At 43.3% G+C, this 25,796-nt stretch overlaps 1 protein-coding gene across 4 annotated transcripts; it reads left to right on the top strand.

Moving 5' to 3' along the window:
* CLBA1 (clathrin binding box of aftiphilin containing 1) lies at positions 1–25,796 on the top strand. Of its 4 annotated transcripts, XM_043517757.1 has the most exons (7): positions 1–11; positions 887–896; positions 10,308–10,898; positions 14,601–14,749; positions 16,492–16,621; positions 22,044–22,154; positions 23,849–25,796. In XM_043517757.1, exons 3-7 carry the CDS (start codon positions 10,425–10,427, stop codon positions 24,014–24,016), a joined length of 1,032 nt encoding a protein of 343 aa, XP_043373692.1. In that variant the 5' UTR covers positions 1–11; positions 887–896; positions 10,308–10,424; the 3' UTR covers positions 24,017–25,796. The 4 variants fall into 4 exon arrangements, with proteins under 4 accessions (XP_043373692.1, XP_038262242.1, XP_038262244.1 ...); XM_038406314.2 differs by lacking the exons at positions 1–11; positions 887–896 and adding an exon at positions 8,556–8,692 and having other exon boundaries at positions 10,215–10,898; XM_038406316.2 differs by lacking the exons at positions 1–11; positions 887–896 and adding an exon at positions 8,879–9,275 and having other exon boundaries at positions 10,215–10,898.

The raw sequence follows: 25,796 nt of genomic DNA on the forward strand, positions 1-25,796 counted from the left end.
ATTATTACACAGTATTTCTGTCGGACACTCCTTGTAATGTGGGCAGGGGATAGCCTATAGCGTAGCAGTTAATTATCATATGACTTTCTTTATATAGTGTTACTACATCAGGGGCTCATTCACCTGCACATCTACCACTGTGATATATGCCATCATGTGTCAGCCATGCCCCTCTGCCATGTACATTGGCCAAACTGGACAGTCTCTACGCAAAAGAATAAATGGACACAAATCTGACATCAGGAATCATAACATTCAAAAACCGGTAGGAGAACACTTCAACCTCTCTGGCCACTCAGTAAAAGATTTAAGGGTGGCAATTTTGCAACAGAAAAGCTTAAAAAACAGACTCCAATGAGAAACTGCTGAGCTTAAATTAATATGCAAACTAGATTCCATTAACCTGTATTTGAATAGAGACTGGGAGTGGCTGGGTCATTACACATATTGAATCTATTTCCCTATGTTAAGTATCCTCACATCTTCTTGTCAACTGTCTAAATGGGCCATCTTGATTATCACTACAAAAGTTTTTTTCTCCTGCTGATAATAGCTCATCTTAATTAATTAGCCTCTTACAGTTTGTATGGCAACTTCCACCTTCTCTGTATGTGTGTATATCTATCTATCTATCTTCTTACTGTATGTTCCATTCTATGCATCTGATGAAGTGGGCTGTAGCCCACGAAAGCTTAGGCTCTAATAAATTTGTTAGTCTCTAAGGTGCCACAAGTACTCCTGTTCTTTTTACTTCAAAACAGCCATTTACTGAGTTTCATAAGGGTGAAGTGCCAAGGCTTAACATGGTGGTGCATAAACATTACTAATCAAGTCTCAGACCCTTCTACAGCACTATTGAATAAAGCTGGTCAAATTTCAGGGCAAGCTATTTAATACTCAGTGTATCACACCAGGCTCAGCTCAGATCAGGAAGCTTAGCTCCAAACCCTTGTGAACAAATCTCCTCCTCCATCCCCTGCCCCCATAGTCTCATTAGCAATAATGGATTTCAGACCTAATCAAGCAGTAAAAATAGGATTAGCAAACAGCCGATATCTCAACTCATTTCACTGGGCATGCCTGGAATTACTTGAAGCTATAAGGTTAAATGTTTCAAAAAGTAAGTGCCCACGCATCAGAAAAATCCATTTGGCAACCAACCTCATTGGACTCCCAGACCTACTACATGTAATATACACAAGTATTGACAAATACCGAAGGAGAGAATGTACTCTAATCTATGCTGGAAGGCCCATTTCAATGGACTCTAGGAGCCAAAATACCTTTGAGGATCAGGGCTGATGTCCTTTGGGACAGGGAGCATGTCTATCCAGGTGCTTCTACAACAGCTTTTACAACTCTGATTGGGGTATAATAAATAATAATAATTCTCTGGACATTAAAAAGTCAAAGGCAGAGCTTCCACCTGCTGTTTAAAAGATCATTGTCACTGGTACATTGAAACCTAATAAACCTGATGAAGCATTTGCCTGTATTGCAAATAAACACTGATTGTAACACTTTGGCTAAAGGTTTAGCACAGAGATGAGAAACTGCTCTCCCTAGTGTAATTCACCTTGACCAAATCAGTTTTATATGTAAGACATAGAGGGCCAATAACTTACATCAGCTGATGGACATAATGGTTTGGCATCAAGACTGCATCATCCATCAACCATAATCTCACTCAGAATGAATACACCCACTCATATCCCACACTGACTCAACTTTATACCCTTATCGATTCCCAAGGCAGGTTTCAAACATAGATAAAATGCATACAGCTTTTCTCTAGGGAGGAGGGATATGAGCTAGAGTGCCACAGGGCAAACTACCTCCCTCTAATGCAACATAGGGTCAGATTTCCCAGCCCCAGAATGTAAGCTTGCTCTTTTCTGCAGACCCTCTGTGGTTTGAGTACCCTGCATTTATACAACACTCTTCAAGGACTTCAAAGTTACATGTTATCACCCCCACTTTATAGATTGGGAACAGACGTACAGAGTGGTAAAATGACATGAGTGTAAGCTCTTGGGGGCAGGGAACATCTGTACTGTACAGCACCTACCACAATGGGCCCCTGATCCATGATGGAGGCATCTAGGTGCCACCACAGTACAAATAATAACTTTCTAAAGTGCATGGCAGATTGCAACAGAACCTATGTCTTCTTGCTCCTAGTCCCCTGCTCCTAACAGCAGAGAACACTGACTCTGCACTGCTATATTTGTTGTTATTCCAGAGAGGTAAAGGATCTATTCTTAACTGTAAGCCTGTCTGTGGTCAATTAGACTTCTCTTGCACAGCAGATGCCATTAAAACGTTGACATTTCCCTGGTATCCACCAAGCTACGGACAGAGAATAGGGCAAACACTGGGGCACAGTGTCAAGATTTTAATGGCACCCACTCTGTATATTACAGCCCTAATTTTCAAACGTGGGTACCTGAAGTTGGGCACCTAAAGTCCATATTTAGGTCCTTAAATAAATGGTCTGGTTTTCAAAAGGACTGAGCACACACAGCACCCATTGAAATGAACAAACAGCAGGTGTTTATTTAGTGGTCTAAATCTGGATTTATGAGTCTACATTTAGGGACCCAGGTTTGAAACTTTTGGCTATTAAGTCTTTAAATGAAGACTGGTGCCTTTCTAAAAGATATGATACAGCTCACATGCAAGTTATGGGCTTGGTGCAGGAATTACTGGGGGAGGGTCTATGGCCTGTGTTATGCAGGAGTCAGACTAGATATGGGTTTGTCTTCACTACAGACTGTTATAACTTAAAGGTTGCCTGTAACTTGAGTCCTGGCTACATATAAAACTCTTAATTCGAGTGTAGGGAGGCTTTTAATTTGAGTGGCAGGTCCAAGGGCAGGGGAGAGGGCTTACAGGCTAAAGCTCAAGTCGGCACAACTCGTCAGATGCTAACCCCGTGCACTGTGCAGCACTATGCTCTGTGCAGCTCGTGTGTTATTCACACAGTAGCTGCTCTCACCTGAACTAGGCTAACTCAGGAGGAGTTAACGGGAGTGTAGAGAACTCTGCAGTGAAGACACAACCCAGGACGGTCCTAAAATTTGCACAAGCAGCAATTATTACAGAGATTATTCTTTCAATGCCTTGTTCACGGCTTTGATACCCATGTTACAGGCTCTGAGAGGTTTTATTGGTTACTTCCACTAGATGGCACAGCTTTGTTAGGCCTCTTTGTTTCTGAGGGTCAGACTAGGGGGAGCCCAACTTATTGTGTGAATCTGCTGCCTCATTTGTGACACAGCAGCCCAGAGCCAGCAGCTGCTGTTCCCACAGTGGGCTATTATGTGCTCTGGAGAGATAAATAAAGAACATTGTTACCTCACTGTTCTGGAGTCTTCTTAGCGAGGCTGCTAGTGTTACAGTAAGAGGACAGACACTGTGATCTTCTCCTCCCCTACACCAAGGGTTTGGGCCAAATTCTGACACTCCTCAGTTCTTTCACCCCCAGTCTTAATCGTGCATCAGATTCCAGCTGGCCACAGCCAGGCCTTTGGGCCCTGTAAAGCCCATGGCTGTGGGGCCCCTCTGACTCGGGGAGGCTGAAATGTAAAGGAGGCTCTCAGCCTTTGGTTAGGAAGCTCCTTGCTCTTTGCCTTGGGAAGGCAGCCTTGAAAACATGAAGCATCGCAAACCAATCTCAGAAGCTGGAAGGAACAAGCAGCTCAATGCCACGGCTGCAGGGCCAGGGTGGGAAGGGGGCTAGAAACATGATGGTTACCGCGCCACACAATGAGTCAGCTACATGTGGGATGTGTCTCAAGAAAGATCTGACTGACCTTCCCCAAATCCTCAGCCTGGCATAGTGGGGTGATGAGGAAGTACAGGAAATGGCTCCAGTGAGGGAGTGGGGAACTGGTTTACAGGCCCTCCTATAAAACGCTGCTTTGGCTGCACAGCCTGGCATTTCCTCACATTCAGCTTCTCACCCCAAGTACAGTGTCTTTGCCTGGAACAGGAGTAAGATGTGTGGGATGCATACTTGTGAAAGGTTTCAGAGTAGCAGCCGTGTTAGTCTGTATTCGCAAAAAGAAAAGGAGTACTTGTGGCACCTTAGAGACTAACAAATTTATTGGAGCATAAGCTTTCGTGAGCTACAGCTCACTTCATCGGATGCATTTGGTGGAAAAAACAGAGGAGAGATTTATATACACACACACAGAGAACATGAAACAATGGGTTTATCATACACACTGTAAGGAGAGTGATCACTTAAGATAAGCCATCACCAACAGCAGCGGGGGGAAGGAGGAAAACCTTTCATGGTGACAAGCAGGTAGGCTAATTCCAGCAGTTAACAAGAATATCAGAGGAACAGTGGGGGGGTGGGGTGGGAGGGAGAAATACCATGGGGAAAGAGTTTTTACTTTGTGTAATGACTCATCCATTCCCAGTCTCTATTCAAGCCTAAGTTAATTGTATCCAGTTTGCAAATTAATTCCAATTCAGCAGTCTCTCGTTGGAGTCTGTTTTTGAAGCTTTTTTGTTGAAGGATAGCCACTCTTAGGTCTGTGATCGAGTGACCAGAGAGATTGAAGTGTTCTCCAACTGGTTTTTGAATGTTATAATTCTTGACGTCTGATTTGTGTCCATTCATTCTTTTACGTAGAGACTGTCCAGTTTGGCCAATGTACATGGCAGAGGGGGCATTGCTGGCACATGATGGCATATATCACATTGGTAGATGCGCAGGTGAACGAGCCTCTGATAGTGTGGCTGATGTGATTAGGCCCTATGATGGTATCCCCTGAATAGATAGGTGGACAGAGTTGGCAACGGGCTTTGTTGCAAGGATAGGTTCCTGGGTTAGTGGTTCTGTTGTGTGGTGTGTGGTTGCTGGTGAGTATTTGCTTCAGATTGGGGGGCTGTCTGTAAGCAAGGACTGGTCTGTCTCCCAAGATCTGAGAGAGCGATGGCTCGTCCTTCAGGATAGGTTGTAGATCCTTGATGATGCGTTGGAGAGGTTTTAGTTGGGGGCTGAAGGTGATGGCTAGTGGCGTTCTGTTGTTGTTCTGTTGTTGACAGCAGGATTGTCTGGCTATGTAGACTCCCTCCTCAGGCCCTTTGTTACCAGCACTCCCAGCTATCTTCGAGACACCACCGATTTCCTGAGGAAACTACAGTCCATTGGTGATCTTCCTAAAAACACCATCCTAGCCACTATGGATGTAGAAGCCCTCTACACCAACATTCCACACAAAGATGGACTACAAGCCGTCAGGAACAGTATCCCCGATACTGTCACGGCTAACCTGGTGGCAGAACTTTGTGACTTTGTCCTGACCCATAACTATTTCACATTTGGTGACAATGTATACCTTCAAATCAGCGGCACTGCGATGGGTACCCGCATGGCCCCACAGTATGCCAACATTTTTATGGCTGACTTAGAACAACGCTTCCTCAGCTCTCGTCCCCTAATGCCCCTACTCTACTTGCGCTACATTGATGACATCTTCATCATCTGGACCCATGGAAAAGAAGCTCTTGAGGAATTCTACAACCTATCCTGAAGGACGAGCCATCGCTCTCTCAGATCTTGGGAGACAGACCAGTCCTTGCTTACAGACAGCCCCCCAATCTGAAGCAAATACTCACCAGCAACCACACACCACACAACAGAACCACTAACCCAGGAACCTATCCTTGCAACAAAGCCCGTTGCCAACTCTGTCCACATATCTATTCAGGGGATACCATCATAGGGCCTAATCACATCAGCCACACTATCAGAGGCTCGTTCACCTGCGCATCTACCAATGTGATATATGCCATCATGTGCCAGCAATGCCCCTCTGCCATGTACATTGGCCAAACTGGACAGTCTCTACGTAAAAGAATGAATGGACACAAATCAGACGTCAAGAATTATAACATTCAAAAACCAGTTGGAGAACACTTCAATCTCTCTGGTCACTCGATCACAGACCTAAGAGTGGCTATCCTTCAACAAAAAAGCTTCAAAAACAGACTCCAACGAGAGACTGCTGAATTGGAATTAATTTGCAAACTGGATACAATTAACTTAGGCTTGAATAGAGACTGGGAATGGATGAGTCATTACACAAAGTAAAACTCTTTCCCCATGGTATTTCTCCCTCCCACCCCACCCCCCACTGTTCCTCTGATATTCTTGTTAACTGCTGGAATTAGCCTACCTGCTTGTCACCATGAAAGGTTTTCCTCCTTCCCCCTCCTGCTGTTGGTGATGGCTTATCTTAAGTGATCACTCTCCTTACAGTGTGTATGATAAACCCATTGTTTCATGTTCTCTGGGTGTGTGTATATCAATCTCTCCTCTGTTTTTTCCACCAAATGCATCCGATGAAGTGAGCTGTAGCTCACGAAAGCTTATGCTCCAATAAATTTGTTAGTCTCTAAGGTGCCACAAGTACTCCTTTTCTTTATACTTGTGAAATGCATGGACAGTACTCCCTTGTCCCTGGTCCAGAAAACCTCTCTCCTCCTGTTTACAACTGTCCCAGGCTGGCTGGGACTGCCAGAGATTTTTAAACCCGGCCCAGAGGGCAGTGAGCTACACCCAGAGGCCTAAGGAAAGACTGAGCAGGGATTTGTTTGTGTGCTTGTTTCAAATCTGTGTTCCTGCCAACAGAGTGTGAGAGCAGAGCCAGACAGCAGCAGCAGCAGCCTTGGGCTGAGTGCCCCCATCCTGCTTCAGCTCCTGTGAACTCAACTGCTAGAGAGAAAGTAAGTGAGGCACGATTCTCAGTCCCAGATGGCTCTGCACAGCAGCAGGATCAACAAGCACAATGGAAGACTCAGCTCTCCAGTCCCAACGCTGCAATAAAAAATAGAGGAGGCAAAGGGAGCAGGACAAACAAAAGGGGTGGGGGGAGAAATGAGGACAAAACTGGGGGGAGGGGTAATAAGAAGCCACGCAGTGAGGGACAACAGCATTGCCAACTCACTGGATTTTATCCCAACTCTCACAATGTTGGTGTGTGTTTTTTTAAAGCTCCAGCTCCTGGAATCTTGTGATTGTGTGTGCATTTCAGATGGATTATATATATATATATATATATATATATATATATATATATATATATATATATATATATATATATTTCTAGCCCTCCTCATTCTGAAGAAAAGCTGGAAAACATAAATAAAAAGAACCCAATATTTACTACTTTTTGAAATTCCATTATTTTAAAGCCAATCTCACAAGTTTGTGACCTGATTCATGATTGGGGTTGGCAATAGTGAGCCAGAAAGATAATGGCACATAAAGGCCCAGGAGATAAAAATTGAGAGGATACAGGAAGGGGGAGAGAGAATAGGATTTTAAAAACCAAGAGAAACTAGAGAAAATAGGTGCTATCCGTTGGAGAAGCCCCACATACTCTCATGAGAAAGGCCACTAGAGAGATACAAAGACCTATGCCCACCCCCAAAATGAGGGAAATGTTGGGGGAAGAGAGAAGATGTGTGACATCTTCTCCTTAAGATAATTCCCACTCCAAGACATTGAGAGGTAGGGAGAAGCAGGGCTTAAATTCAGCTAGAGCTGTCTGGAGCCGAACTCCAGTAAATATTCTAAAACCTTGATTCCAGCCTGATGCTGTTGTAGTTCTCAACTGGGGATCTGTGGCTCTCTGGTGGTCCATGAGCCGATTTCAGGGGGTCCACAAGGCCCTGCAGGGCTGAACTCTCGTGCACACTCCCTCCCATGGGGCTGAAGCCCGAAGCCCTGGCATGCCCCATGGAGAATGGGGCAGGGGTCATGGTGGGCGCTGGGAAATACTCTTATGAGAATTTAAACCCTGGGGAGAAGCCTGTTAGGAGAGGGATTTGAGTGACGAGATGGTCGTTTGGGCCTTTACAGCGTTAGCTATGGATGCCTGAGTCACCCCCAAATCTGCCAAATTAAGATATTCATATGAAAACCATCCTAAAATTCAACCAACATGCCCACAACCATCCAGCAGCCTAGCATCCCCCAGGCCCCTAGCTTGTCAGCATTGTCCCTGGCAACATTTTGACAATATTTGACAACAACGCCTGCAAGATCTCCACTTTTGGGACAGCTGATGCGATCTGCTGCGGCTAAACGGACCGGGCGGCACGTGAGATGCAGGCAGAACTTTCAGCTGGCTTGAGCCTAGGAAGGATACAAGTTCACACCAATCCACCCGCTGAAAACCAGCAATGACTTCTCCTGGGCCGGAGGGGAGGAGAGGAGAGGGGAGGGTGGCTGCACCTGGCCCAGCACATGGTGGAAGCAGCCTAGCTGGGGGAGAGGGACTGCCCCTTGTGCCCCTATGAGCCTTTCCCACTGTTTGTTAGGAGCTGTTTGGGGCTGCAGGGCTGGCAAATCTTGACCCCTGCCTGGGCAGGAAGGGGGTACCAGGGGCAGGCCTAGGGCAGGGGTGGGCGCTGCAGGCCTGGCTGAGCTTTGATCGCAGGGAGGCAGCGCCAAGACTCCGCTACAGCCACCTAGGCCCCGCCCCCCCGCGGTGTAGCCACGCCCCTAGCGACGGTGACCTCACTCCCGGGCTGTGCTCCCCCCTCCCAGCCTCTCCTCCGCGCCCTCTGACCCCGCCCCCAGGCCGGCCGGTGCTGGCTCGCGCCGGGACTCCCTCTCCCCTCGGTCGCGGCGGCCATTGGCCGGGCCCGGCCGTGCGCGGCGGTGCGGGTAAGGCTGCCCCTCCCCCCCGCGGCGGGCCGGCGGTGGCAGGCGGGGTCCGACCCGCTCCCCTCAGCCCCTGCGGGGCGGGGCCAGCAACCGGCATCCATCCCTCCTGGGGGTCCGTCCCCCGGCCCCGGTGCGCTCTCGGGTTGGGCAGCGCGGGCGCGGGGAGGGACCCGACGGCCCATGGCGGGGAGCCCCGAGCCGGCCTCAGCGGCGCTAACTGCGGCTGCCCGGAGCGGGCCGGCCCGGCCCAATTGCGAGCTCTGCACCTTGTTCCGGGGCCAGCGCTTCACCCGGGGGGGCTGCCCGCTGGACACGGCTCAGAGCCGGGCCCGGGCCCGGACCCGGACCCGCCCGACAGGCACCCAGCCCCGGCGCGGAGGGGCCCCACCTCCCATCGCCTCCACGATGGGAAACTGAGGCACGGACAGGCGTGGAGCCGGCCACCGTGAATCGGCTCTGGGTCCCTGTCCCTCTGCCCTTGCGCACACGGGGCATAAAGGAGGGCGCAGGCCTGAGCGAGCAGCCCTGTGTAGGGCACTTTCTGCCGGCCTTGGAGAGGCTGGTCCCGGGGTTATTCCTGTTGGTGAGCAAGCGTCTGAGGCGTCGGGCAGAGTGCTAATAATGTGCTGTCAGGCACAAAACCACAGACAGGCAACTGAGGAAAAAAGAAACGAGCAGAAAAGCCTTTTATTTTTACACACACACTCACTCTCTCTCTCTCTCTAGTCCTGAATTTCACCACATAACTTATTTCCCTGCATTTTGATCATCACTTGAAATATACCTGACCAAACTTGTTGCCACTGTATACCACAGAGCATGCAAGACAGCTTACGTTTTTTGTCAGTAGTCAATATTGATAATATCCATTTTTGTGGCTCACTACTACCTATTCTCACTGTCAAGTTTCTGAGTAAGCTTTAATATCAAGACTAGTATGGACTGAGCACCAACAAAGTCTTCCACTGGGAACAATCTTTCCATTATTATTTCACTTTAGAGTTCTTTATCATTTGAATTTGCACATATTAAGCATTTTAAGATTAAATCAGAGCTTTCAAACATTAGTATCCAGGCTTAGAAATTCAGCCTTACACATTCACTCCTTTAGAAGTCAGAGTGACCTCTAAGCAATTTAAAAAAATACTTACAGGTATTGTACCTCCGCTGGAGTCCCACTGCCAATTTTTGTGATTTTACAATCCTTTCTCACCCCTGCACACCCCTTTAAAAATTATCTTTCAAACTATTGCTCTATGAAGGACAGATACAAAAGGCAAAACAGACTCCAGGGGACATAGTGAAACTGACTAGGCACAAAGTATTATCAAATGTGAAAAAAATAAACCTCAGATGGATCATTTTTAAACCGGTGTCCCCTTAAGTTTCTGTTTTCAACAATATAATAGTGGAATGTATTTGTTTAAACATTAACATTTTTTTCTTGCTTTATCAGTTCTCTTTTCTTAGCTTTATATAGGCATTATCACGGATGTCTTTATTTACAATCCTTCCTTTGCAGACTGAAATCTGCGGTGGAACGACGTCAGACTGAGCGTAACACACAATGTTGATCACTGTGGGAGAGAGTGAAGGACATACTGTTCTTTAGCATCAAAATGAAGATCTTTATTCTGCCTTGGAAACATTAGAATTTAAGCATCTAGACTACATTTTCTGTTTTCTACATTATAAGTTTTACTAGTGATCTCATTATTGCAGTAACACAGAAATGCAGGACCAGCACTTGGTGGAAAGTCCTAGCATCATAGAAGCATTAAGCTGGGAGTCTTTGAAAGATCTTACAGCCAAAGTGAGTGGTATGTCTCTCAGTCAAAATAATGAGGGAATTGATGAATGTAACATAAATGAAAGAAGACCTAAGGAAGATATAGTGGAACTTGAAATGATGTATCAGAGCCTCCCCTGGGGGAACAGTAGAGGAAGAAATTGTGAAGCGTTTTCTGAAAGCATTCATTGTACATCAGAATCCAACAGTTCCTGGGGTGATTTTGAAAGTTTCAGTGAATCCTTAGTCAAGTCTGAGAGCATCAGTCACAGTCCTGAAGTTTTGGTGAATTCAGCAGAAACAAAAATTTCTGATGTGGAGTTACATGGAGAACATTGCAACACTTCTCATGGGCATCACTGCTCCAACCCATCTGTACACAATGGGAGGGAAGCTAGTGCTAGTTCTCTGGATAAGGTATGTATTGCCAGTAAGTCAGAGATAGCTAAAAGTGTAATTGTTGTACCACAGTTTCTTTGGGGTACTAGAAAGCACTTTCTGCAAACTGTACTTTGGGAGGATACACTTTTAGGAGGATAATGTAATTAAATGCGAAGTTGAAGATTATGAAATGTGATTCTTTTTCATGAAATACTGTAGATTAGTATTGTTTTTATTGCTGTAATGCTTAGAGGCCACAGTCAGATTATGTTGATATGATGCCTAGCACAACACAAAGCAAGCTACTGTATGTGCTTTGGGGGAGGGACTTATCTAAAAGACAATAGCTAGAATATCTGGGAGGAGGAGGACAGGGTTACAAACATTTTATATATTTAAAAGCAGAGATTAGTAGTATGCATAATTCTTAGCCACCTACCTATGTGTTATCAGATGGTTGTTTTCTGAATGTGCTATGCCAGAAGTGAGTTTTGAGAAAGGATTGAGTGTGGTGGTGACTTTATGGATTTTGACTGGAAATTGTATCCAGGAGGAAGGGGTAGCTTGGGAGAAAGCACAAAGGTTCTTGTGGGGGAAGAGGTGATTGAGGCTGGAATCATTGGCAGAGAAAGGTGGGAGTTGCCTTGTGATCAGACACTAGGATGTATAGGAAGGGAGGCTCTAAACTGTGGAGAGTTTTGAAAATTAGGACAAGAAGCCTGGGTGTGGTGGGACAGAAGAGAGAGGAGCATATGGAGAGATAAATACACATTACTAGTTACTCCTGGCCGAAACAGACCAAACCAAGTCACTGGAATTCTCTCTAAAAGAGACATTTAAATCTCTTCTGCTACCAACATCCTACTTTAATCTGTAGTTTAATCCAAGGCAAAGAAATGTATCTGATACCTCATAGCTGAGTGGCATACCCTACTTTGAGTTGTATGTTCAGTTTCAGGACAGAAAGACAGTGATGGGCTACTGGGAATTCCCCTTGTATATATAATGTATACGAAAACAATGTAATTTATCCCTCATTCCCCTCCTTGGTATATCGCTTGCCTACAACTGTAAGACCTTTGGGGCAGACACTACATCTTGAGTGTGGAACATACCTAGCACATTGTCACTGCTGCCAATAATAAATAGTAATAGTTTGAGACAGAGCCATTAGGCCTCAGGATGTAAGTCAAATAGCAGCTTCCTGGGCCTATGAAGAGACTTCTTGCTTGCCCCTCCCGCCATGTTATTACTTAATTGTCAGTTATGACATTTTATACCTTCTTCTGAAGGATCTCCTATTGGCCACTGTCAGACAGGATACTGGACTAGAAAGACCATTGGGCTAGTCCAGGGGTTCTCAAACTGGGGGTCAGACCACTCGGGGGGGTCACAAGGTTATTACTTGAGGGGGGGATAACACGCTGTCAGCCTCCATCCCAGGCCCTGCTTTTCCTCCAGCATTTATAATGGTGTTAAATATATAAAAATGTGGTTTTAATTTATAAGTGGGGGCCCACTCAGAGGCTTACTATGTGAAAGGGGTCACCAGTATAAAAGTTTGAGAACCACTGGACTAGTCTGTTATGGTAATTCCTCTGTACCTAGCTTTAACAAAGTAACAGATCTGAACTCTGACGCACATTAGACATTCATTATGACAAAGCCACAAGATGAGGAAAAATAGGCTGGAGTTGAGTGTTAGAAATAATGTAACTAAGCAGATAAGACGACTATACACTGAGAGATTCCCATCCAGGAAAATGCTAAACAACATATTTGTACTAACTTACCTTTATCTGATTATACTGTAGACTGGTGCGCCAGCTCTGGCCAGTACGTTGAAGAAAGCTCCCAACAGTGACATATTTCAGAGTAGCAGCCATGTTAGTCTGTATTCGCAAAAAGAAAAGGAGTACTTGTGGCACCTTAGAGACTAACAAATTTATTAGAGCATAAGCTTTCGTGAGCTACAGCTCACTTCATCGGATAGTTTCAGCATTTTCTTTAACAAAAAGAGTTCAGTATCAACTTAACACACACCTTTTATACTCTCATTCCTTCATGAAGTCAGGACCTGCTGCCTGGCCTTTCCTAAAGCCTCTCCCTGGTAAGGCCGCTAATCCCTGCAGCTATCCCCTACCAGCCCATCCACCTGATGGATATAGAGCCCCTCCCCAGTCTTTCCTGACCCACTCTCTTCCTCTCTGAGCAGGGTCCCTCTTACAGGAGGTCTTCTGGCACATGACACTTGGTCAGCCATAGTGGTGCTGTTACACATACACAACAGCATGAACAATTTCCCGAGCCACAGGTGTGTCTATATAGATGGTTTGGACACCCCAACAATAACCCTTCAGGAAAGTTAGCACATCTGGGCCTATACGTTAGGAATAAATCTCCCTTCGGACAGTATCAGGAGTTTGTGGGCAACCTAGGACTCAGCACCATTCCTTGAGACTTTCTAGGCAGTCCAAGCTCATCCCCTACATAAGCCTTCCACCAGCCCCACTGAGAGGGACTGAGCCTGTCCTTTCTGACCAAGACCAATCTCCTGCTCGATAGCTGTAAAATAATATAGGGAAAAAAAGCCTCCAGAGTCTACATTCCTGGTTTCCAAGATGTCACTATTCTACAAAAGTGTGGCTAAGATGCCAACTCCTTCACACCTCATCATGGAATGCAGTAAAGAAGGATATAAAATGCTCCTCTACCCTATCTTCCGCACACAGAGGTGGTTTAAAAGGACACAAATAGTTTAGTCCCAAAATTAGACCAGCTTGGAGAATATTAGAATTTGGTAGTGAACCAGCTGTAGATTTAAACTATTTGAATTTAAAAACATTAAATGGATAGTGTCAAATAAGAGTTCATATTTTGAAAAGTTCCTGGACTAGCATTTACTTACACTTAAAACTCCATTATTATTTTTTTTAAACACGTTTTCATTTTTGTACTTTACTCATCTTAAACAATGAAAACAGACTAGAGAGTTTCACTTTCTGGTTCTCATGCAACTACAGAATTTGGGTTGCAAACACACTAAAGGAATATTGCAATCCAAACAAACTTTTTAAAAATAATTAAAATAATTCTATCATTCTGGGCAAAAATGGAATTAAAATGGTCAAAATCAAAACTTTGGAGCAGATGGACTGAGCATTTCTAGAACAGGGCTTGATTCTGCATATCCTTACTCATGTGAGTATACTCCTGCAAGTAATCCTATTAATTGCACTGGGACTCTTTGCATGAGTAAGGGTCGTTCATGTGGATAAGGACCTGATCCTCCAAATCCTCAGTCATTATTGTCATAGGAGGAACAAATGTGTAAGTTCTCTCTCGTGGTTCTATACCAGCAATTAAAGAAACACACCATTTTATGGTGCACACACAAGTAAACAAAGATTCATTTCAGCTTTATTGGATATCCTGTAAACTATGTGCATAGAGTCAACTATTGACTACATATATAATGTGACTATACCTCATTTAATTGAATGTATAAACATGATGTGTGCATATCTACATCTGTCACATACTCTGAGCCCGATCCTTCATTTAAGCAAAATGCTTGTAGATTTGAGTGTGTGGTGTGCCACTACTAAGGGGCTTTGCATCAGGCTTAAAGTCGATGGAAAAAAGCCTCCCATTGACTTCAGTAAATTTTGGATTAGGTCCTGTGTGAACTGCAGGATTGGCCTAATGAGATGTGTAATAAAACTCTGCTTTTTCTAGGCCAATCTCAACTATGAAGATATTTTTAAGTTGAGTTTTCCAGAAGTTATTGTACCACAGTCCACAGAGAGCATAAGACGCTTAGATCAAGTTCTTGACACAGATGATAATGACACTGGGATTCTTGAATTTACGAAGAGACAGTTTTGGTAAGGAGTTTAAGTAAACAGTCAAACACCTGGCAACAATACTGTTAATTTTTCTGAAAGAAGAAATTGCGGGGAGGAGAGTGAACTTACTTGTTTCAATTTAAAATATGCTATTTCAGATCTTTGGTTGTTTAATCAGTACATGAATTTTATCACATTATTGGGTTCAGAAAGGAAATGGGGTTGATTTTCTAGTCCCTGAAAAGTATAATAGTCCACCTATCACTGGTATTCATTCTTTTTGTAGAATTCCTACTGTTTTTGGTAGCACTTCTGATTACTAAGTTCCTGGAATGCTGGACACCAACAGACAGTGTGTGTGTTCTTTCTGTTGTCAGCATTCCTTCTCTTTCCTGCAGGTTTGTGTTGTTTCTCTTTCATCAAGAGTAGCAACACAGGTGCTTCTTTCCCAATCACTGGTACTTTTCTGACAACAGCCTCCCAATTCTCCCAGTAATTATTGCTCCTCCTGTTAAGCTACATGCTTTCCCTAATCAGTGGTGCATCTGGTTTCCTTCCTGGAGATTATGAAGTTAACAGCAGTTGAAATGGGTAACTTGGCTGTTAAGTCTGCTGGAATGCTGATCAACTTGTTACCTGTTTTTAAAGGATTAGTGCATCTGCACTAGTAGCTATTCTGGTTTCTGCGTACATCTGGAACATTGTAACTAAAAAGTAGGCTTAGTTATTTGTACTGTATATTCGTGAAGGTCCAAGGATTAACACGTGCAATAAAATAAGTGTTTTTATTTTTTCCCTTCAATAAGCTTCTCACATGCACACCACTCTGATCAGGTAACTTACTGTTGGGAAAGAAAAGAGAGGGTGGGGAGAGAGAGAGAGAGATTGTTATTTTTAATTCTTGGAAGGCACACCAATATTATGGTGGTGTGTAACATATAAGGAACCTAGATATTCTATGTGATAAACTACCCGTGACAGATGTTAGCCACATCGCTTAATGCACTACTGGAAGGCACACAGATAGTGTGGTGATGAACATGGCTTAAGAACCTGAATAGAATAAGTAGTTAGGCTTCTGCAATTTGACATCCTGGTTTAGATGCCTAATTCTTTTCCTCTGTGTTTCCTTGGAGCTGGGCCTTTGCTTTAAATACTGTTTGAGCATCACAGAGAAGGAAATCACACCTACCCAGATGAGACCAAATATGAAAGGTAACCCATGTGAATATCAGGCTGGCTCAATGCAGCCCGAAAGCTGAAATAATGAAGAGGGTTGAGAGAGACAGACTAACCAAACTGTAAGTTAGCTGTCTTTGAAGATAAATAAATAGAGCTCTGCTTTGTACTTGCTTGCTCTCCACAACATGAATTGGACATCACCACCTTTGGATCATGTTTTTCTAATGCATATTTCCTGTCCACTTCTACTCATTCTGGAGATAAGTAGGCATATAAAGCTCTCTCAGACATGCTCTTACTGTATGGCTATTTATTTGATGGGGAAAAAAAGCATGCACAATTTTTTTGCCATTGCTTATATCATTGAGCATCATGCATCTTTGTTAGCAAGTTGGATTCATGACTTGGACAAACAGTTCTCAGAAAGTCAGATTCCATAATAGGTAGTTCAAGGTGTACCCCGGTACAGTTGTCTCCAGGGAGGTTGCATTAGAACTGAAAATTAGATAATGGCTTTATAGGAGGTATGGGCTCAAGATCATTGATTTTTGTTTGGAAATTTTCTATGAACTATAATTTCAAGTTGCATTTCTTTTTAGCATGGATTCTGGAAACCTCTGGAGAACTCTTAGAGACCCCGATAGCACCACGGGTTTAAGATGTCCCTGGAATAAATCCCATTGCCAGGAAAACTTGTTATCTGCTCTTGGAATAGATGTAAATCAAAAGGTAATTTAAAAAATGTTTGGCTAGAACATCAGTGTAAGTGTTTGATTTAAACTTGTATTCATTTAAGTCATCTAGGCAGAAAAAAAACTCAGTCACACAGCTGCACTAGGAAATGTATTTTGGTGGGTCGCAAATTCTAATGTCTTCAGCTAGGTCCTTGTTGATGATATAAAGGCTTGTCTACACAGGAAGTTATTCCTGATTAGTTCCTTGTGTGGACACACTTATTCCAAAATAATGGAGTAAATCAGGAATAGTTGTTCCACTTAAATTCATAGCCTACTTTATTCCAGATGAATTGTCATGTGTGGACAAGCCCTTAGTTTAAGGGCTAAGCTGCTAAGATGTTATAACTATTATAATGATGCAAAGACCAAATTCTGGCTGTCTTTGCCAATTTATAGTAGAGAATGTATTGAAGTCTCAGTTGTAATGACAGTATGTCACTTCATTTGGATTATTGAATCAATTTCTGATTTTGTTGGCAAAGTTCCACAAATGTAGGGGGGATTTGCCTACTTTGAGGTGGAGGAATTATCAGAATTTATACAAGACATGATACACGTGTTCAGTCTAGTGCCCAGTGAAATCAGTTGACTTGACTTAAGTGGAAATTGGACTGCTCCTTGTGAAAAATGGAATCACTTTGTCCAATTAAATTCTGTATGCTTGAATATCTGGCTTAAATGTACAGGTTGGAACACAATATTCAGTTTGCCTTTACTCAAATCATTTCACCCGTTTCAGAGTGAAAAAATAATAGAGAAAACGTGTTTTAAATAAATTAGAGGTTAAAAAACAGCAACGTTTTAAACTCTCAAAGCAGAATGTTGCTATTCGGTCTTTCTATGTTGGAAAGATTAATTGGAGGTAGCTTTTTATTATAATTACTTGTTTAGTTAGCACAAATTTAATCTTCTTGCTCTGCTTTTCAGAGGTAACTATCTTTATTAATAGTTGCTGTTAGTTTTCCTGATGGTTGCCTATTTGAAACTCCTGGAGTTACCTGTATTAATCAGCCTTTCAGATGAGTTTAATCAAACAAAATTGCTGTGCTGGTTAGTCATGCAAGACCTGGTCTACACATGAGTTATACTGGTATAACTGTGTTGGCTAGAGGGGTGATTTTATTTTTAATTGATATAGTTAGGGCATTACTGTTCTCTTAGTGTGGATGCAATTGTATCAGTATGAAGGCACCTGTCACGGGGTAGGTACACCCCATCACAGGGTATTGGGTCACGTGTAGTCAAAAAGAAAGGAAAAGACTGTACCGCAGCCAGTTAGTTCTTATGCTGATGTCCCTTACTATAAATATGGTAGTATGGCCTAGTGGCCGGCGTCAAGAGTGTAGCCCTCCTGCCCAGGGTGGCGTGACACAATGGCCAGAGTCAATAAAGTCACCCCACTCTGTGGAATTAGGTGGTCTAATGGGGAAATGTGCACCATTCAGGGTGTATGGTGCCCAGGATAGGGAGACTCGGGCCCTCTGTCTCAGCCCAGGGCCCTGGCAGTGGTAGGGTGCTCACACCCGAGTCAGCAGGGATCCTCCTGAAACCTGCCAACTGGTTCCCCGGTTCACTCACCAGAGAAGAGTCTAAGTCCCCATGGCTGCTTCCTACCCTTTCTCCCTCAGTGGTGCACTCTGGGGTCTCTGGGGTCCTTGGATAACATAGTTCCTGCTGGCACAGTCTCTTTTCTAGGATCATCAGGCAGCCTGGGGTCCATCTGGAACTCTGCATACTGTAGCTCTGTAGTTGGAGCTTGCAGTCTGTGTCCTCCCGCTTCAGCAGCATGCCCAGACTGAGTAGTGCTGCTTTTTTTTTTTATACTCTGCCTCCAGGCTGAGCATGCCCAGCAGAATTGGAGGGGCAGGGCTTTCTCAGTTTGCAGAGTTAACTTTTGGGGCTGGTGCAGGATAGATACACCCCATCACAGCACCTTATACTGGTACAGTTAGCCCTATTTCTGTACAGGAATAAATATACTGGTATAAGATGTCTTTATGCTGATATTAGAGAGAGACTAGATGGGTGCGATAATATCTTCTATTGGTCCAACTTCTGGTGGTGAAAGAGACAAGCTTTCTAGCTACACAGAGCTCTTCTTCAGGTCTGGGAAAAGTACCCAGTATCACACCTAACAACAAGTAGTTAACATATCTAAGACAATGGTTCTCAACGAGGGGTACATATACCACAGGGGGTACACAGTTGTCTTCCAGGGGATACATCGACTCATCTAGATGTTTGCCTACTTTTACAACAGGATACATAAAAACACTAGCAAAGTCAGTATAAACTAAAATTTCATACAGACAATGACTTGTTTATACTTCTCTATATACTGTGACAAAGCTCTATCCTTGCCTCTGTGGATCCCACATCTTCCTGGCAGATTTCGCTAGCCTCAAAGGCTCACTGTGTCCCTCCATGTAACCCTTCTTTCTCTAGAGACAAGGGTCACAGTCTACTGAGCCATTTTCATCATAAGCCAGCGAGGGAGGTGAGGAGAAGTTATCCTTCCTTGCAGAGTCTCTTGTCTCCCAGTCTCAGTGATTAAACAGGGGGCAAAGGTGCAGGGGGGGAGCCCGGGCCCACCCTCTACTCCAGGCTCCAGCCCAGGGACCCTAATAGTATCAGCTATGGTAGCTGACCTTTTAGAAACATGACATGTACAATTCCCTGGGCTACTTCCCCCACAGCAGCCCTCACTTCCTCAAGCTCCACTTCACCCTTACCTCAGGGCCTTCTTCCTTGTGCCTGATATGGTGCGTACTATTCAGCCTCTCCAACAGCACAACTTCCTCCCACAACTCCTGACATGCACACCCACCTGACTAACTGGGAGGCTTTTAACTAGTTTCAGCCAGCCCCTGATTGGCTTCAGGTGTCCCAATCAACATAGCATTCTCCCTGCCTTCTGGAAAGTTCTTAATTGGCCCCAGGTGTCTTAATTGACCTGGAGCAGCTGCCATTTCACTTAACCTGGTACCAGGGATTTGTTTAGTCTGGAGCTAATATATCTATCTCCCACTACTTTTCTATAGCCATCTGGCCTTGCCCCGTCACAATACTATACACTGAAATGTAAGTATAATATTTATATTCAATTGATTTATTTTATAATAATATAGTATAAATGAGAAAGTAAGCATTTTTCCAGTATAGTGTGCTGTGACACTTTTCTATTTTTATGTCTGATTTTTGTAAGCAAGTAGTTTTTAAGTGAGGTGAAACTTGGGGGTATGCAAGACAAATCAGACTCCAAAAGGGGTACAATAGTCTGGAAAGGTTGAGCACCACTGATCTATGGGACCATTCAAAGTGAAGTGGCTAATTATTACCTTTGCAACCATAAGACAAAATATGGGGGATTAGGGGGCTTCAGGGTGTTGTAGTAAGCCATAAATCCCGTGTCTTTATGATTTCTAGCAAAGTTATGAATTTAAACTGCCAGGCTCATCTTTTGAAAGTGTTGTGCAAATTTCCTTTGAGGACGAGCATTAAGAGATCAGATAAGGAGTGAGCATTTTGTGAAAAGTGTTTACCCACAAGTGATAGTGGTTTTGTCTTATTTATCTGTGGGAGTTCTTTTGAGAATATAATGATTGTCTAGTTTCACCCACCTAGTTGTTATTGGAGCACTTAGTGCACTGCATGAGTAAGGGTACGATTTTGTTACAGAATCCCTGACTTCCAAAGACCTCTGTGACTTCAGCCCGCTGTGGCTGTGAGCTGCGGGGTAGATGACAGGGCCCCGGGGCTCCCAGCCGCCACTGGCAGCGAGGGTACCCAGCAGCTCCCTGCTGCTGCACCGGGGTCAGGTGTACCCCACAGTCCCCAGTTGCCGTGGGCAGCAAGGGGACCTCTGCAGTTCCCTACCACCATGGGGGACAGGGGCCCCTGCAGCTGTGGGAGGCAGGGAAACTCTGACTGGGGATCCCTGCAGCCCCCGGCCGGCGAAGGCAGCATGGGACCCTAGCAGCTCCCCGCCACCACAGGGGGACTCCCCACAGCTGCCTGCAGCTCTGGGCCCTCACAGGTAATGGGGGCCCTGGGGCTTTTAGCCGGCCCCTACAGCTACCCAGCAGCTTCCCATTTTGTCTCGGATATTTTTTAGTAAAAGTCAGGGACAGGTCATGGCTTCTGTGAATTTTTGTTTACTGCCCGTGACCTGTGCCTGACTTTTATTAAAAATATCCTTGATAAAATCTTAGCCTTATGCATGAAGTACACCATGTGTTGGGATAAGCATATGCAGTAGCCGTGGACTTTGAAAGGTGTGTTGTCAGCGGTATAGCAGTGAAGATTTATCTGCAGATTTTGCATCTGTTAGGGCAGGCAGAGGCAGATTAAGATTTATTGGGGCTCTGGGCTCAAAGAACATTTGGGCCCCACACTCCTGGAGTTGCCCAGGCTCCTTAGGCAACTTCTATCACTGCCTGGCTCTGACTTCTGGCCAGGAGGCAGGGCTTCAGGGGGAAGAGGAGATGCAGGGGGCAGTGCTACTGTTCTGGTGCTAGCTGCACCTCTACTTCTTCCCAGGCACCTGTGGGGGCCCCCAAATTGGCTGGGGGCCCTAGGCATGGGCCTATGTGTTGATCCGTCACTGATGACAGGATCGGGTGCTGTTTTGAGTTGGTCTCCATCAAGTATGGATTTTAATTGTTTAATAATATCCAATATAGGTTCCATTGCAGGGTGGTAGGTGACAATTAGGAGTGTTTCAAAGTAGCAGCCGTGTAAGTCTGTATTCGCAAAAAAGAAAAGGAGTACTTGTGGCACCTTAGAGATTAACAAATTTATTTGAGCATAAGCTTTTGTGAGCTACCGTTGAAGTGAGCTGTAGCTCACGAAAGCTTATGCTCAAATAAATTTGTTAGTCTCTAAGGTGCCACAAGTACTCCTTTTCTTTTTTTTTAATTAGGAGTGTGTGGTTGGAGGGGTTTTTTTCTGTATTCAAGCAGGTTCTCTCACATTATACTATATAACAGCATCCACAGTAGGGGTGGTACTGCTTTACTGATACTGGTAAGAGATGTTTTTCTCATGTACCCAAGGCCTAACCTTTCCCCCTCCCCCCCTTAAAAAAAAACAAAACAGTAAGAGTGTCTCCAAGTGACCTTTTTAGGCCACAATCCAGCTGTGTGATTCAAGTGGGCAGAAACTTGCCCCCGCACAGAACTGCACTGAAGTCCATGGGAAGTAGGTGGCGGCAGGGGACACATGTTACAGAGCTGATTATAGGACAGGGGTTTAGATTGCAACTTCTAAAAATAAAATTAAACGCCTATTTGCTTATTAGTTCTGAGAGGGGGACCTTTTTCGGAGGGCGAAAGCCCATTTCTGAATAAAGCATTTCTAACATTGGACACTTAATATTATGAAGAGTGTTTTAAATTATGCTCCTTGTTGATTAGGATTTCTCAGGAGACAGCAAAGACTGTTCGGAGGAGACAAATGTTAAAATAAATGAAGACTTAGAAGATGGATTCAATATTAGTAACTGTAAAGCACTAATTCAAACCAAGGTAAGAGTTCTGAAGCAAGTACATTAGAGAGATACAGGTCTCATATTTTTCATGTCCCTGGATGCTGTACAGACAGAGTTGTCAGCATTTCCCCTCCCCCGCTGGTGTTTTAACATACTTTCTAGTGGGACCTGGCAGTTCTTCAGCCAAATTTTGCTTTTCAAATGCTCTTGGAAATTGTGCACTAAGTACTGTGTATGCACCAAGTGCAAAGTGATGTAAGATTGGGAGAGTTAGAACTTCAGGTTATTAAATATGTTATTTAAGGAACTTCAGTTGCATGATTAGTATGGGCTCTATGGTAAGATACTAGCAAACATATAATATAGATTGATGACACTTTGATGACTGAGGAGGTCCAGTCACCATATAACAGGATTAATGTGAAGAAGGCGTGAATAAAAAGACTGACCCGACTCACTCTTACAGAACAGTGAGGGAGGAAAGGAAGAAGAATGGAGGAGGCAGTTGTGGCCCACTGGTATTTCAGGTATTCAGAGTGAATCAGAGTTTAGGCTTCTTCAGTGAAGGGAAAGAATAGAGTAAACAAAAACTACTATCAACAAAAGACTCATTAGCAAACTGTTTTAAATAAAGCGAAATGGAACCGCCCTAAGAGTTTGGGGTTTCGGGAACAAAGGATATTACTAGGATTTAGCGCATTTTGTGTTAGTATGCTGAGAGAGACAGTAACTGGAAATACGTAAAGTGTTAAAGCTAGTTTAATCAGGTAATTTACTTACACTTGAAAATAACATTTTCTGGTGTCTGTGTACTTTGCCCTTAAATTTAGTCTCTATTTTAAGTCAGGATTTCTACGTGCTCAGAGGCAGTTGTTAGTGAGCCTTGCAAAGTCCATCGGTTTTTTGCTAGAGGCATTTAGTTCATTTTGAAGGAAAACTTCACATTTAGAAATAAATGTTGCAAAACTGCATTCTTGTTCATTTCTCTAAAAGAAAAGGCCCTCATTTTGTTTTTTTAATAAACTGTGGTAATGTTTAGATGAGAATGTCAAACTAAAGCTCCCTGTCTCTTGAGCAGAAAATAAACTGTCTTGTTGCTGTGGTAATGCAAAGTGCATGCACACACATGCATGCTAGTTTTTAGTCCACTTTACAAACTGAATATTAAACTGTGTTCAATTTTGGACACATCAGTACCTGAAAGATATAAACAGGAGGGAGTTTAGAGAAGAGAAACAGGTGGGACAGAGAGACTGGTAGGATTCATTCATGAAAGTATAAACGTCAGATATTTTGTTATTTGGTAAGGGTAGGGAGATCTTTGCTGGCTACACGCCTTGAACATTTGTAAGAGGCAGAGTTTTTTTGTGGGAAGAGTGAATCAAGAGGTAAAAATCAACATGATGGGATGAAATTAAAGAGGAAAATGTAGGCTTAACAGGAAAATCTTATTTAACAAGATCTAATGGATTTTGGAATAGCTTCTCAAGAGAAACAGGAAGTCTCAGAGCTAGATAATGCAAACTAGAATACATGTTAGGCAGTGTCTTGTAATAAACAATCCTGTACTCACTTAGGGATGGGCTAAATGCACTAATAGGCCTCTTGTCCATTTATGTTCCTGACTGTGAAATTATTAGTCTTACTGACAAAAATAGGGTTATCAAATTGAAATGTTTACAATCTGTTTTAATTGCAGAAAAACTATTAAATTTTTCTCATTTGACTCAGCTGTCTGTAGCACCAGATTCCAGACATGGTCATTTCTTTAGTTATAACCTGTTTTTGAAGAGGACACCATCAAATGGAAATATGCAATTTAAAACTGTCCCAAGAAAGAAGAGGATTTTCAGTACACACGGTCTAAAAATGAAAATTTTCAACAGTGATGTTTGCTAAAGCAAAAGTCCCTATGTTTCTTTCATTTAAAGTTTACCTTCATTTTGTTACTGAAGCCTAGAGATGTTTTTGTAAAGAAAAAAAAATCTTGTATAATAGCTACCTGTATGTCGCACCTAAACAATTCTCTTACTAAAAGGTACTTATTCTGTTTAGTTTTAGATTCTAGTTTTGTCCTTGGTGGCAGTCATGGTAAATGATGAAGTCATATCTCGTATGGTAATCCAGCTAGAACCAAGCGTTACATATAAAAGCATTTGATAGTCTCTCTGTGACCTTTTAACAACTGTTCCCTTTTGGGTCTAAATGGATCTTTTTAATTCAAACTCCTCCCCCTCCCCAAAAATCTGAACACATCTTCAGTGTGTTGTAAGGTGTGCCTTGGTGTTACCATCTCTTTTCCTTGACTTGGTTTGTTTTGGACCATCCTTGGGTCTGGTACGGTGTTGCTGCTGATCCCCTAAGCTGAGGGGCTCCTCTCCACCATACACACACTATGATTTTCACATCGTTTTCTGTTTATAACCATGGCTCTGTACAGTTTTACCTCTATTGCTGAATGGCATTTTTACTGAGTGGTGTTTTAATACAGTTTAACCAGCGAGCCTGGATGGAGTCAGGTATTATAATCAGGTTCAGAAACTGTTCTAGGATCTGTCTCTGCTTGTAGTATCTTTTGAATGCGGTTGTAACATGACTTTAGAAACATTCAGCCCCCAATCATTTTAAACTGTGCTCAGTCATCATGGTTGTAAAACTGTTAAAAGCTAGTTGTGCAGTCAAGGCCTTATCCTGCGCAGTGCTGGAGGCTGCTGTTTTTAAGACTTTAAATTTCATACTAATGACTAACTAGTTTGCCCACTGTCCTGCATGTACAAGTCCCATAGTACCAAGTCAGGTACACTTCATATTTAATATGAGCCACAGAATCTATGGCTTGCTCATGACAAATATTCATCTTCACTTGGTGTATAAGTTACATTACTCATTAGCAAGAACTTTACATGCAGGTTATATCAATATTTTCATTACTTTGTCCCTTATAAATGTGAAAACTTTGTATGATTGTTTTTATTCTAACAAGCCAGATAAGCCTCTACTGTGACTTTATGAAGATAACTTTACAGCATTATAACAAGAGGTTTTGTATAAGTATATTGTATATAGTTGAATTGTAAAGGTATGTGACAAACTGGATAATCTGAAATTAAATGTTTTAAATGTTAATTTAAATACTAAAGTAATTCACTCTGTGTTAGGACCTGTATTTAAATGAGACACTCATTGAGGCCTAGCCACACTTATGCCCATGCTTAACTTTAAGGACATGCGTAGTCTGCGCTTAAAATGAAGTGTATAGGTATTGGCAGAATTAAGGCCTAAATGTATGTAAACTCCATTCAGCAGTAAAAGCAGAGCTAAGTTATACATTTACTAGCAGTAGTAACTTTCAGGATACCTCAGTGCTATTAACTTAGGAAATAGTGTTTGCATAATGCCTACTCAGTTAATGGCAACAGTCTAGCTTAACCATTAGTCTTCTGACTAGATGCCATTTAAAATGGCCAGGAATCTAAGGCTCTGATCCTGCAATAACTTCTGCGTGGCTTGACCCAAAGCTTTATGGGGGTGTAGGATCAAGGCCCAAGGTCTTATAACTTTAAAGAAACACTGAACTTCCTAGCTTCAGAAACCTTCTTATAGTAAAAAGTTGGCAAGAGCTAACAAGTCTGCACTGATTTTTGTAATGTTGTATTTAATAGAATGTTCTAGATACAGA

Source organism: Dermochelys coriacea, chromosome 6 (genome assembly GCF_009764565.3).
Source record: "Dermochelys coriacea isolate rDerCor1 chromosome 6, rDerCor1.pri.v4, whole genome shotgun sequence".
Lineage (NCBI taxonomy): Eukaryota > Metazoa > Chordata > Testudines > Dermochelyidae > Dermochelys > Dermochelys coriacea.

Bases quoted from the DNA above. Each gene is read 5' to 3' on its own strand.
- CLBA1 (XM_043517757.1), top strand. From the start codon at position 10,425: ATGCAGGACCAGCACTTGGTGGAAAGTCCTAGCATCATAGAAGCATTA. The intron at 10,899-14,600 runs GTATGTATTGCC...TGCTTTTTCTAG, and splicing joins GTGCTAGTTCTCTGGATAAG to GCCAATCTCAACTATGAAGA. The intron at 16,622-22,043 runs GTAATTTAAAAA...CTTGTTGATTAG, and splicing joins GAATAGATGTAAATCAAAAG to GATTTCTCAGGAGACAGCAA.